Source organism: Oppia nitens, unplaced genomic scaffold, assembly GCF_028296485.1.
Source record: "Oppia nitens isolate AA-2021 unplaced genomic scaffold, nextdenovo-longstitch-racon4-pilon3 scaffold28_pilon_pilon_pilon, whole genome shotgun sequence".
Taxonomy (NCBI): Eukaryota; Metazoa; Arthropoda; class Arachnida; order Sarcoptiformes; family Oppiidae; genus Oppia; species Oppia nitens.
In genome coordinates, this window is record NW_026533208.1 from 1,043,956 (window position 1) to 1,058,860 (window position 14,905).

Below are 14,905 nucleotides of genomic sequence, written 5' to 3' on the forward strand. Positions count from 1 at the left end.
TTCATTGTTTTTATTTTAAAAAAATATAAGACATTTCATAAAAATAATATTAAATTTATAATTATATATATATATATACTGTATATATAAAACATAATATTTAGGCAATTTTTTAAATTAAAAAAAAATTAATAAATTAATTAATATTGTATTTTCAAATATTTGTGTGTGTGTGTGTAAATTATATTGCATTTTTGTACAGTAAATTTAAAACTACCTAGTATAATATATGAACATGGTGAAATAATAGTATTTCATGTATACCGGTAATTTAATTTTTATGTATACTATTAGAGAGAGAGAGAGAGAGATTTTAATAGTATATAATCCTAAAAAATTAAATTATTTTAATTAATTAAATATAAGTTTAAGTAATTGTTTTTTTGTTGTTGATAATTATCGGTAATTTACCGTTAATTTTGTACATTATTAATAATTATTAGAAATTTATTTAAAAATTATAAACAAAATAATTAACACTAATTAATAATATAATTATCATATATGATATTATGTTTAAAATGTGTGTAAAAACTAGATAAACTATTTTTTTCGTAGGTTTAAATTTAAGTACAATTTTTTTTATATACAGTAGTATTTATAGATTTTTTTTGAAAAAAAAATTATCTTGATCATATATAACCATAGTTTTGTAGTCTACATATACTGTATGTAAATATTAATAATAATTATAATTGTATATAAATACCCTGATATTATATAAACAATTTATATGATAAAAATATTATAAGATATATATATATATATATATTTATGCTAGAAATGTGAAAGTGTTGTTACTAACAATAAATAAATTATTATTATTATTATTTAATCAATTTATTGATAAAAAAAAATAATTTCTATGATAAACACGTGATAAACATTTGATTAAAAAAAATTATTTATTTATATCCTATTTATATTTATATATATATACAGTATATTAATTATAAGTTAGGTTAAAAATATAATAATAATAATAATAATAATAATAAAGTTAGCAAATAAAGTCAATAGTTAAATAAAAATTAATTAACAAAACAATAAAAATGCATATTTTTCCTCTTTAAATATTTTTTTTACAAAAAACTTAATAATATTAAAATACTAATTATTACTAATAGACTTATTAGATATTAAAATTTACTAAATTTTTTAAAATAATTAAATAAAACCTTTAAACATATTACAAATTTTTTTTTAAAAAAAAATTAACTAAATTTAAATTATCTTATTATTATTATTATTATTGACAATCATATAGTTTAATAAATATTTTTTTTAAAAAAAATTATAATTATATTATTAGTTTAAAATAAATGCAAGTTTTTTTTTCATTATTACACATACATATGACTCATACTGTTTGTGTGTATATAATAGTAATAATAATAATAAAATAAAAATCAATTAAAAAAACTTTATTATAAACTATAGCGTATATACTGATTATAAGCGCCGCCCACTATCCAGGCATTGACTATTGTAACGTCAACTAAATGTATGACTACTACTACTACTACTACACTATTATATAGCAGTTTTCATACAGACTAACCAAACAAACAGTGAAAGAGAGAGACTCTCATATGTTTTGTGTTTATATAACTAATAATAACTAATAATAATATCATATATTGTGTTTCAATAGTATAATAGTAGACAACAAATAGTTTTTTTTATAAATTAATAATTAAATATTACATACAATTAAGTCAATTAATTAATTAATTAATTAATCAATCAATCAGTGAATTGTCAACAATAATAAATTGTAAGTAATTTTTTATTATTATATATATTTATATATTATTTAATTTTTATTATTATAAATAAATATATGATATATTATTATATGATATAATGGCTAACCATTTATGATATTAAATATGTTTTTAAATAAACATTACGTAAGCAAATAATAATATTAAATAATAATTATAATTAATTAATTAATTAATTAAATGTTATATTTAGCCAATTGTTTGTCCAAAAAAACAAAAATATTAATTAAATATTTTTTTAAAAAAACAAAAATATATTTTTCAATTTATATCTAAATTTTTTTTATTAATTTATTTAAATTGTATTGTATTTCCCTTTTATTATTATTTAATTTATTTATACAGTATTTAAAAAAAATAATAATACAATAGTGTGTACTGTATATTAATACTATGTATTGACTGTATCTAAATAATACCTATTTATTAATAATATCAATACTATTTTAATAGATTTTCAATACAATACATATACAGATATTTTTTTTCAATGACTAAATGCTATGTTTTTGTGTTTGACTACATGTACTGTATATTGTTGTCTATTATTATTATTATTATTACTATAGACTATATAGACTATATAATAGAGTAATAATAATAATAATAGACAACAATATACAGTACATGTAGTCAAACACAAAAACATAGCATTTAGTCATTGAAAAAAAATATCTGTATATGTATTGTATTGAAAATCTATTAAAATAGTATTGATATTATTAATAAATAGGTATTATTTAGATATTATTGTTGTTGCAATAGTAAGGGTTATAATCAGGGTTTTAAAAATGGCAGGCATAAATAATAGATGCCAATTATGCCAAATGCCTGCCCTGCCTCTGCCATGCCCTGGGCATCTATTTTCAGGTGGTGACACCTATTATTTAAATTTTATATAATTAATTAATTTATAAAACATTGTTTTTAAAAAATATTTGCTTGTATTTTTGTTTTATATACCTTTAATTAAAAGGTAATATCATTGGAAATAAGTAAATTAATTGTAAATTTAATTAACACGCTAAAACACTAAATTACATTATTTTTATAAATACAGTTGCTTTTTAGCAATTTAATGTGGCAGGCAAATAAAATAGATGCCCAAAATGTCAGACATTTATGGCATCTATTTGGGCATTGCCAGGGCAGGCATTTATTTTCTTAAAACCCTGGTTATAATACAGTAACTCACACACACACACACACAACAATGGGGTCACTCATAGAAAACGTTACACACTATATATACTGTATATAGTTTTGTTTAAGTGTGCAATGCGTTGCATTCACACACACACACACACACACACACTGTATGTTAAATATTATTTGCTATGGGGTTGTGTATAGTCACTACTATGTGTAACGTTATTAGTGGAATGTATGGCTCACTATGTATACATGTACTGTATTTTGACTGCCATTTAAAAAATTGTTTTTAAAATACAAGTCTAATAATGTTATGCCTATAGCTATACATTAGTAGTACTAATAATATACAGTGTATTGCGTCTAAAACGCAGTGCAATCGTCGATACCATTGATTTAATACATAACATAACAACAAACCTCTTGAGTGAAGAAGTGATGATTGGATCAGTTATTGTCTAAAAAAAACTAATAAGACATTTAACTGTCTATTATTAAAAACCCGACAATTGATTGTCACTGTAATTGATTGACACAAAAAACAAAATGAGATTATCATTGGACGACATGGAAGCCGCCGATGATTTGTTGGCCAACGGCGGCACTGGTGATGGCGGCCAACGACAACAGCGACCACAACAACAACGACGACAATTATTTGCCGAAAATTTATCGGATGTGTTTGATATGATGGACAGGAGGACTACCGCCTCCGCTGCTGCTGCAGCACAAGCAGCAGCTGCTCCTACCGCTGCTGCTGGTAGTGGTAATGATAATGACATGCGTGTCATCTATAAGATCAAGTTTGATGGCAGCCAACAGTCGTCATCATCGGCCGCCGCCGCCGCCCCCGCAGCCGTACTATCGGTAAGCGTTCGCCCGGTCGACGGCTATACTACTCATTGGCGCGAAGTTAGACAACAGGTTTGTTTTGATTTGATTGATTGATTGATTGGGTGACCATTGATGTAATATATCGGGTAATCTGATATCGGGTTGTATTGTTGTTGTTGACAGCTGTTGGATCTGAACGGTAACAATGACTCGTTGTTGTCATCGTCGTCGTCATCGACAGCGATGATGGCCACCACCAATACAACAGATGATATTGTCTTTACCGGTGCCATACCGTCGATGAACTATCAATTTGTTATCAATAATAATGACGATTATCTGACCGCACTTAAAGTGAGTGTTGTTTTTTTTGGTGTGTTTGAATTGTCGATAATTATCGGGTCCGAGAGTTGTCCGCTCAAGCGGAGGGTTCCGACATATTCGGGTGACATATGTTTTACTTAATATTATATGATATATGACTGTCATATGTTTGATATGTATTTATGGGTTTTTATTAATAATTACTAATTATAACAATTTAATAGATACTAATTATATATTGGGGGGCTTTTAGGAGGCGGGTGGGGAGGGAGGGGTTCACCACACAGTTATATAGTCATTCAAAACACAAATTTTTATATAAAAATTATTATTTTATTTTTTTTGTTGTTAATTCACAATCAAAATGCAATTGAAATATTTGTGTCTATGTTTTTAAACTAATTGGTTGTTACAGTAAATTGTTATAAATTAAACTAAACAACAAAAAAAAGTTTTTAATTTTTTTTAATTATCGTTTAGTATATATAATAAATCGATAAAATAATGGTTGAAATACTTGTTTATATATTATGTAATCTATGAATAATATCTTTAATAATAATATTATTATTATTACACTAGACTTCTATATAACATAACAAACAGGTGTCTAACTAACTATGTGTAATAAAAAGTGATTGCATAATGTTTTTATCGGTTTATTAAATGCACCAAAAAAATAACTATAGGTTTGTTGTATGAAATGTAAATTAATTTGTAGTTTTTAAAACAAAAAAAAAACATAAATACCTTGAAAAAAGCTATACATTTTGACATACATTATACAACAATTTTGATTACAGGGCGATAGTATATAATAGCATCTCTCATATATATATATATTTATTAAAATATTTTATAAAAGCAATATATTTTCCTCCATCAAAAAATATTTGCACTTTTTTATTACTGGTATTATTATGTAGTTTTCTATAATGTGTTGTTTGTTTGGCGTCTGATTTATATAAAACAAATTGTGATTTTAATTGTGTTGTAATTATATATATAATTGATTTTATTTTAAAAATGAGTGACCCATCCGATAATGATTTAAATTATTTGTCTATTTTATCGACATTTTTAAAGGTATTTATTTTTAATTTGAATATTTGTTATTTGAATTGATTGATAATTAATTAATAAAGTTATAATAAGTTATATATATATATATATTTAAAGTTATAAACATATGGTTAGTTTGAAAATAGTATAGTTATTTAATTTTCTGGTTATTTATTTTATTATTGTTAGTCATATTAATAATGTTTATTAATACTACTACTACTACTACTACTAATATAAATATTGAAATTATTGATTATTGTTTATTTAAATTTAAATCCATTATTATTATTATTATTAAAATAAATATTAAATAATTCAATGGTTGGATATATAGGTCGAAAATTTTTTTGCTAGTCTTGAATTGTAAATTTTTGTTTCACTATTAATTAATATTTAAAAAAAAAAATTATAATTAGATTTGTTTTTTGTTGGTATAATAATAATTAACTTTAAGGACACATAACAGTAGTTTAAACTATAAGTAGTAATTTGAAATTTTTTTTATTTAAATAAGTCATTTAAATATACATTAGTATTGTTTATACAAATAACAATTTTTAAGTTGCATCAGATTTTTATTATTATATATATATATATATATATATATATTTATAATATATATAAAGATTATCATTGAATATCATATATAATTTTGTTTTGTATGTTTTTTTTGTTGATAAAATAAAAAATTATTGTCTAATATATTATAATTACAAATCATATGACATTAGCAACAATAATAATAATAAGGAGCTGTAATTATTACCCGTAAATATTATTTATTATTTACTGTATTTTTATAATTACTATTACTATTAATACAACAGTATTTTTTATCAGTAAATGCAAGTCATTGTTGGCTTAAATATTACACTTACTGTATGTATGTATGTATTGATAAAAAAGATTTTATTTTTTTTTATATCATAAGTGTTAATAAATTCAGTATAATATTTGTTATGAGAAACCATCAAAAAAAAAATTAATTTGATAACTAAATGTTTGTGTTGTATTGAAATTTAAATGCGATTTATTATTATATAATATTATTTTATTTTTTTCAATATTATAAAAATGTAATGAAAAAAAATGTCAATATTTGCAATCAGTGCTGAATTTTTGGTATTATTTTTTGGTGTTTTAATATTTATTTATACAAAAAAATAAGATTTATTTAATTATTTATTAATTGTTTTATATCAACAAATAGGTTGCAGAACTTTGCGGACAACCATTGGATGTAACCATCAGTAAAACTGTTGATGAAGTGACCAATAAATCTGAATCAAACAATAGGTCGACATCGATAACAATGGCCTCAAACGATGACAAATTTACCGATAAAGCCGCCGCCACTGCAGCAGCGGCTGCTGCCGCCGTCGAAAACAATGATTTTATAATTGTGTCCAACAATGTGTCCACTGAAAACCAGTCGCCGCCGCCGAAAACGACTGCCTCAAGCAGTAGCCGATCATCGGTTGCAGCCGACGCGGCCACACAATTGGACTCGCAATTAATATTTATGACCAAAGCTCAGATGGATAACATTAAAAACGAAATCACTGTCGACGTAACCAAACGTTTGATCAACAAACTAACCGAATGTCTACACGAGCTGACCAGCGAATGTTCGTCGACGGCTAGCGGTTGTTCGGAACGAAATATACCAATCTATAGGGCATCGGCCACAGCCTCAGCCGCCGCCAGATGCGAGCCCCGATCGGAACCGCCGTTAATGCCGATACCGATGCCCAACGACGACGACGATCTGGACTACAAAGTAGTTCATACGGGTATTATATGCGATTCGTGTGACCAGCAAATCGAGGGCATGCGCTACAAGTGTATCAACTGTTTGGACTATGATCTGTGCGAACAGTGTCGACTGAAACCCGAAGTTCACGATCCGAAACATACGTTTACGGTAATCGATCGCTACATACGACAGTTCAACAAAACTGGTTACTATGATATACCGAATCCTAATCTGGATTTCCTAAAGCCGTTTCTATCGTCGACTATTGTCGATCCCGTAACCAACGAAATGGTTCTGGCACTGGATGTCGATTTGAGAAACGGTACGATTACCCGAAGTAATACTACCGGAACGGCTGCTGCTAATGCAACGACGGCTCCCGCAGCGACTGCACCGCCGCCGCCGCCGCCACAGATGTTTAATCCTATGGTTGCCGCCGCTGCTGCTGCTTCGGCCGCAGCCAAAGCTGCTGCTTGTGAGGCTACCGCTGCCGCAAATAAGGCCAGTATCGAAGCAATCGTTGCCGCAGTCAAATCGGCCAATGCTGTTGCAGCCGCCGTTGCCGCTAAATCTGATGTTACCAACAATAACGCCAACAACAACAGCGGTGTCGGTGACAATGTAGTTGTCGTCGACAAGACTACTACTACTACCACCGGTGCGACTAATAATACTAATGGATTGGCTACTAATCCGTGCTATCCGTATGTTCCGCAAACGATGGCCGCCTTTGAGCCGCCGCCGCCTCCGCAAGTATTTCCAAAGAAATACGATAGAAATGACAAAAAGTGTCACAAAATTGCCAAAAAATTGGAAAAACTAAGGTATGGATCAAATTATTTGTTAATTTTTTTTGTCTGAATTCTAAGATATTTATCGTATATTTTATAGGATCAAAAACCAAGTAATGCTTAACCAGTCTAGTGATGATCGTTCCGCTCAATCATCGGATATTGTCGGTAGCGGTGGCACCGTTGCCGTCGCTGCTGGCGAGCGCCGACACCACGAGCGCAACTCGAGCCGACTATTAGCCAATCCCTATCATCCGCATCCCAGCAATCCATCGTTAAATACTATCAAAAAACTGTACGTTTTTTTTTTGGTGGTCTGTCTATAAATTTGTTTCAAATATTATTCTTTGAATTATAAAAAACAGGTATTTAAGTGGACTACTGGTCGAAGACGAGACCATACCCGACGGTACTAAACTGCCGCCGAATGCACGCTTTCGAAAGACATGGAAAGTACGCAATACCGGAACGAAAGTCTGGACCGGTCGGACTACGTTGCGATTTGTTTGGGGACACACCGAACTTCAGCCGTTCGGTGCAATTACCGAAGTCCAGGTGCCGCCCCTGAGACCGGGCGAAGAGGGTAAAGTAAGCATACGATTTACGGCACCCAATCCCAAACAGCCGACTCGCTACCAGAGTCATTGGCGTCTGCATCATCGCGGCCAACCGTTTGGCCAGCGTCTCGAATGCAAAGTTATTGTCGATCCGACCAGCAGTGATTTGCCAACATTGCCGATACCGTTGGCACCGATACTGGCGGCAAAGGACCCGTCGACGACTACAACCACAACTAGCGGCCATCAATCGCGCGTCAATTCAGTACCGCAGCCGCCGAAAATGTCTGTCCGAATGGCCAAATCGAGTGGTGGTAGTGGTCATCATAATCATCAGCCGCCGCCGCTGCTGCCGACTACTACTGTCGAACAGTTCTTACAAAGCGAAACCAACTGTAACTTTGACTCAATTGCCAATATTCACCAATCGATTATTGAATCTCAGCGACAACTCAGTGATAAACTTCGGGCTATGGCTACGGCCAAGCAGTTGACAACTGGAGCGGCGACCACACCCACTGTTGTCACCGCCGCCGCGCAAACAAACAGCGAGAAAACGGCTGCTGCAGCGGCACAGAAAACTTCGGTAAAACGTCTATCGGAAGCCTTGCACGCCGTGAAAGAGTTGCGCTTTGATTTGGATAATAACGACGAATGCGACGCCATTCCCATCAAACCGAATGTCAAGTCGCATACGACTACACCGGCCAACACACCGTTCAATGTGTCGCCACCTAAATCGCCAGAACCCCAACAGTCATCCGTTGCTGATAATGCGTTTAGTGGACACCAAATTGAATCGGCGGCTGCGGCCGCAACTGATGCCAATACTAAGGACAAATCGGAAGTATCGGCGGCTAAAGCTGCTGTTGTTGTTGTCGTCGAAACCGATGATAATAATAGTAATAGTAAATCGACTGAAGAAAAACCTGACGACGATTGCGAATCGGATGTCGAATCGGTTGATGTATTGAGTCTTAGCTCGAATGACAGTATGGATGAGTTTGTTTTGGTACCGCTTCCCACTTGTTTCGATCTTAACGTACCATTCAATAACAACAACAACAACAACAATGGTGTCGATAATAAGGCATTCGAAGAAGACGACGACGACGAGACCGCTGATGACGACACTAAAGATGAAGTCGTTGATGACATTTCTGGTGGTAGTAGTGGTAATAGTAGTGATGATAATAATACTACTACTACTACTGCTACTAATGATTGGAGATTTGTTGAAATTGTCGACAACAAGATTGGCAATAATAACATCAACGACGACGACGACGATAATGAAGAACTTCAACTGATCAGTCATTCGGATACAGTTCCGCTGTTGGCGGCAGAAAATAGGGCCGAAGTTGTCGCAGCAGATTCGCGACCAGCGACTAATGAGTCGCCATTGGATTTGACAAAAGACAGAGACAATGATAATAGCCATCAGTCGACGACTACATCGTCGTCATCGTCTTCATCATCGTCCGGCCATTCGTCGACTATGACCATCAGCGGTAGTACTGCTGTTGTTGTGGACAACATGAATACAAATGAGCCGTCAATAGTCGCTGATGAACAGCCACGGCTTAGACCGCGAACTAATATTAATAATAATAATGGCCAGACATCTACCAATCCGTTTCGCCAGAACAGCAACAACAACAGTGGCCAGAATACCAGCTCTACTACCACTACCACCAGCAGCACCATTACTACTACTACCAATACCAATGAAACAGAGAATGTAATCCATGTTCTGCCCGAAAGTATAGTTACCGGTGCCCTATCGGCTGCCGCACACGTCTATAACAATGTGAGCCGAGCACTGTTCTCACGAAATGAGGTATCATTTTGTTGCGAAATTGTTTTAATTAATAATTAATTGCAAAAATAAAACTATAAATTATATTATTATTGTTGTTTACCTTTTAGGGCACAAACTATGCGTGGGTAACATCACCGCCGCCGGCAGCCATACCGTTACCCGACTTTTGGACGGTTAGACCACCGCACGCTACCGCCAACCCCTCTGTTACTACCACTACTAATCAGTACCCGATGTCGTACGATCCGACTACTGGCATACCAACTGGTGGTGGTGGCATCGGTGGCCAACATCCGATGAACTTGTCGTCGGCACCGAACACTGCACAACCACCACCACCTCCACCACCAATACACCCACACTTTAATCCACACCCGCCGCCACCTCCGCCGCCACCGCAACACCACCACCACCACCATCCGATGCATATGCATCCAATGGCACCCATGTATCCGAATTTGGCCACTGCTACCGCTTACATGAGCGCTACACCGAACGGTTCGACTTTTATGAGCGCTGCACCAAACGGATCGACTACATACATGAGCGCTACACCAGCCGGACCTACATTCATGGCTAACAGTGGCCAAGCGATTCCGATGCCTGCACCCGCACCGCGACAACAACAACAACAGCAGCAGCGGCAACAACAACAACAACAATCGGGAGCACCTAATCGTATGGCCAATGCTTTGAAACAGTTATACGAAATGGGATTCTGGAATCAAAAACTAAATCAAGAATTACTGTCAAAGAATCGTATGGATGTCAACGACACCATCGAAGAACTGTTGTCTCCGCAGCCGCGCAGCGATACAACAACAACTGATTCGCCACCGTCGACAACGACTACAACAACAACATCGTCGTCATCGTCGACTGCGGCCGTCTCTGGTCGCCGACGACGGGAAAGATTGGTTGAAACAGCTGTTGTCTCGGATCAGCCAATTCGTAGAAATACACAAAACAGTAGTGATTTTATTGAAGAGTTTGATTAATTGATTGAGTGATAGATTTGATGAATCAATGGATCGATTGATCGATCGATTGATTGTTTAAATATATGAATGATTTATAGATTTATGTATTTTTTTTTGTTGTGATTTATGTCTAATTATTTTTTTTTGAGTCGAGTTTTCATTTGATAAACAAAACTATTATAATATTTTCAACAAAAAAAACAAAAAAAAATATTTAATCGTTGTTTTTGTTTATTATTATTATTATTATTATTATTATTATTCCTACTTTAAACAAAACAAATTGTTTTTTTTCAATTCAATATTTAAATTGATAAATATTTAGATGACTTATTATTATTATTACTACAATTATAATGAAAATAATATGTTTTTTTTATTAAAAAAAAGATAATTAATTAATGATTAGCTATTCATACGAATTGATTATAATTAATATTAAATATTATTGCTATTATTATTATTATTAAATAATATTGTATTTCAGTATTCAAGTAATACAGTACTAGTAGTAGTAGTTGTTATTGATGAGAGAAAAAAAAACAAATTTAATTAATTGATTACAACTATTATTATTATTATTATTACTACAAACACACAGTTATATACTATTGTTTTGTATATTTAAAAAAATATACGTCAAAAACAACAAACTATTTACAGTACTATTGGTTTTTAAAAAAAAAAAATATATATATATATATAAAAAATTGAAATTGTTTTTTAATTTGATAAAATTTAAATAATCAAAAAAAAATATTATATATGTATATTGATATATATATTATATATATATATATTACTAGTTATATGATAATTATTCAACAAACAAACAAACAAATCAATTAATAAGTTTCAAAATTATTTTGTCTAAAACATTATTATTATTATTATTAAGTTATTATTAATTAAGACAATTAGTGTAGTAATTGATTGATTGATTGCTTGAATAATTGTTTTTTCCCACAATTTATTTGTTTGTTTTTTTCCCTTTAAATTATAATTTAAATTAATTTATCACTCAATTTGAATGTAGTGTTAATCCGTACGATATATATATATATATTATTGAAGATATGTTTATAATAATTAATATTATTATTGATGAAAAAAAATATTGAATGTATTACTTATTATTATTATTATTATTAATGATGTTTTCTAAATATGAAATAAAATAAAAATCAAAATAAATAACTTGTTTTAATATTATTTATTATTTCTATATTTTAATCGATTTTTGTGTTTTTTATTTAAGTTAAAAAAATCGCTGATAAAGTTGTTAAACATTTGAGTTAATTATAGATAGCTTTTATTTTTTTTTATAATTAATTTATTTTATTTTTTTTGTTAAATTAGATTTTATATGATTTGTATATATTTTTTTTGGTACTAATATTAATCGATAATATAATTATCAGTTATTAATTGATTGTAAAAAAATAGTAAATATATCAATACTAATATTTAATTTAGTAATTACGGTAAAAAATGTTTACTAATTATTAATATAAAAAATATATTAATATAATAAAAAAAAATTTATTTATAATTTTTTTTATTAAATCTATAAATTTTTTGGTATAAATCTAATATTTAGCGGACTTTTAGCGCAATAAACGATTTCGGCGGCCGTCTGGACACTATCTAACGGTTCCATTGATTCAATTGTAAAATTTAGCAAAATTTTCGACAATACTATCATCTCTTCAATTACGGCAAACCGTTTACCGATACAATTGCGCGGACCGGCACTAAACGGTATATAATTGTAGGCATTTATTTGACTGGACTCGCATTGAAAGCGTTCGGGTATGAAATGGTCGGGTTTGGCGAAGACATCCGAGTCGTAATGCATTTGTCTGATCATTATAAAGACATCGACACCGGCAGGTATGACATAATCATCATCGCCATCATCACCGCTGACCACACACTCTTCGACCAAACGTCGGGCAACAAACGGTGCCGACGGATACATACGTAACGATTCTTTTAGTACACAATCCAAATAAGACATACGTTGAATATCTTCGGATGTGATGTCTCTATTGATGTTGTTTTGGTGGTCGTCGGCTGATCCGAAAATTGTGGTCAACTCGTCCTCGATCTTGTCCTGTACTCTTGGATGCAAACCAATCAAATACAGTGTCCAACCGAGACTGACGGCAATGGTGTCGTGTCCGGCATACATAAACATATTAACTTCTTCGTTGATGTCCTCCACAGTAAACAACAACTGGTGATTGTCCTTCAGATGATAATCAAGTAATAGATCCATAAATGCCATACTTTTCTTCTTTTTCTTATTCATAAAATAGTTATCATTATTATTATCGTTTGAATCCAAACTTTTTGTGTCGTTATTATTATTATTAACGATAAGTAACTGTTGTTTCTTTTGATTGATAACATTGCGGGTAAACGAGTGAAGCGTATCCAGCGATTCACTAAATTTACGGCCCATTGGTGTCCAATAAAACAGTCGATCCGACCAAAGCCACGGCGAAAATATACGTTTCATAAACATTTGTTCAAAATCATGTACGGCCCCAATGTATGACCTATTATTGCCTACCTGTGCCCCAACCTGTACGCCCATTGCAGTCTCTATAATTGTGTGTATAATTATTAGTATTAAAATTGATTTAAAAAAAATAATTTTTTTTTACCGCAAATAATATCCAATGTTAACAATGTTATCGGTTCTCGGATATCAATCACGGATTGTCTATCAATTGCCAATTGATTACGTATTTTATCCATAAATATATTTGTCTGTTCATTCATTATGGGTATAAAATTGTTTAGTATTTTGAAATGAAAGGCCGGTGTCAACAGTTTGCGTCTACCTTTCCATTTCGAACCGGTACTCATGGCTAAGCCATCCAGACATAAGACGCTCAGAAATTTATAAATATATGACTTTTCAATATTGACATGACTTGAAAATATTGTCTTAAATTTTTTAATTATATTTACAATTGTATATAAAAAAAAAATAAAATAAAAAATATTAAATTATTACATTATATATCAAATAATTTATATTAAAAAAAATAGTTAATAACATTATTATTAAGTATTACTATTAATTATTATTATTATTACAATTCATACATACATTCATTAATTTTGATTTGAATATAACAACCACTGGTTTCGGTCCCAAAAATATCTTATAAATACCATATTTGTTGTATTGATTGCATAACGATAATAATATTTTATAAATGACTATAAATTATAATAAAAAAAAAAATTATTACTTTTTTTTATAAATTAATTAAACTTAAAAAATTTAATTAAAGTAAATACTATTTTATTTAATTAAGAATTAATTATTACTATTAGAATATTAGTTAATAAAAAAAAACTATTATTAAGTAAATGAAAAAATAAGTTTTAAAACAATACAAAAAAATAAATAAAATGAAACTAACTTTCATTACGAGGAACACCAGGTATACGAAACAGATCTAAATTACCGATAAACGGGTATCGATGTCGGGGTCCGGGAATTGTTGACAAACATCGGTCGCGGTAAAGGTTTTTAAGTTTATAATAGAAATAAATAATTATTATTATTATTACTGAAAATATAGTTAAACTAATCATTGCTAACAAATATATAGAAAACATAGATTTACAAGAAAAAAACAATTGATTCAAATGTTTAATTAAATTTTATTAAAACATTTTTTTATTTAAACACACATCTAATAAATGTACAAATATTTAATTATTTAGTATTTTATATTTAATAGATAATTAATATCTTACTGTACTAGAACTAGTAAAATATAAAAAATTAAAATTTATAAAATAATATTAATA

General features: G+C 30.5%; 2 protein-coding genes across 5 annotated transcripts; one reads left to right on the forward strand and one right to left on the reverse strand.

Moving 5' to 3' along the window:
• Positions 1-1,548: 1,548 nt before the first annotated feature.
• Positions 1,549-11,330, forward strand: LOC128954507 (mucin-2-like). Of its 4 annotated transcripts, XM_054300090.1 has the most exons (6): positions 2,919-3,863; positions 3,957-4,127; positions 6,373-7,742; positions 7,810-8,004; positions 8,075-10,106; positions 10,196-11,330. In XM_054300090.1, exons 1-6 carry the CDS (start codon positions 3,486-3,488, stop codon positions 11,084-11,086), a joined length of 5,037 nt encoding a protein of 1,678 aa, XP_054156065.1. In that variant the 5' UTR covers positions 2,919-3,485; the 3' UTR covers positions 11,087-11,330. The 4 variants fall into 4 exon arrangements, with proteins under 4 accessions (XP_054156068.1, XP_054156065.1, XP_054156066.1 ...); XM_054300093.1 differs by lacking the exons at positions 2,919-3,863; positions 3,957-4,127 and adding an exon at positions 1,549-1,777; XM_054300091.1 differs by lacking the exon at positions 3,957-4,127 and having other exon boundaries at positions 2,920-3,863.
• Positions 11,331-11,473: 143 nt separating this feature from the next.
• LOC128954664 (cytochrome P450 4V2-like) lies at positions 11,474-14,686 on the reverse strand. Its single transcript, XM_054300265.1, has 5 exons — positions 14,512-14,686; positions 14,193-14,305; positions 13,741-14,026; positions 12,670-13,678; positions 11,474-11,477 (listed from the first exon to the last, which is right to left on the reverse strand). Exons 1-5 carry the CDS (start codon positions 14,684-14,686, stop codon positions 11,474-11,476), a joined length of 1,587 nt encoding a protein of 528 aa, XP_054156240.1.
• Between the last annotated feature and the right edge of the window lie 219 nt (positions 14,687-14,905).

Excerpts from the sequence above, each read along its gene's own strand:
- LOC128954507 (XM_054300090.1), top strand. The coding sequence starts at position 3,486 with ATGAGATTATCATTGGACGACATGGAAGCCGCCGATGATTTGTTGGCC. Across the intron at positions 4,128-6,372 it reads ATTATCTGACCGCACTTAAA|GTTGCAGAACTTTGCGGACA; the intron begins GTGAGTGTTGTT and ends ATCAACAAATAG. Across the intron at positions 7,743-7,809 it reads AAAAAATTGGAAAAACTAAG|GATCAAAAACCAAGTAATGC; the intron begins GTATGGATCAAA and ends TATATTTTATAG.
- LOC128954664 (XM_054300265.1), bottom strand. The coding sequence starts at position 14,686 with ATGATTAGTTTAACTATATTTTCAGTAATAATAATAATAATTATTTAT. Across the intron at positions 14,306-14,511 it reads TGGTGTTCCTCGTAATGAAA|TCATTTATAAAATATTATTA; the intron begins GTTAGTTTCATT and ends TATAATTTATAG. Across the intron at positions 14,027-14,192 it reads TCAAATCAAAATTAATGAAT|ACAATATTTTCAAGTCATGT; the intron begins GTATGTATGAAT and ends AAAAAATTTAAG.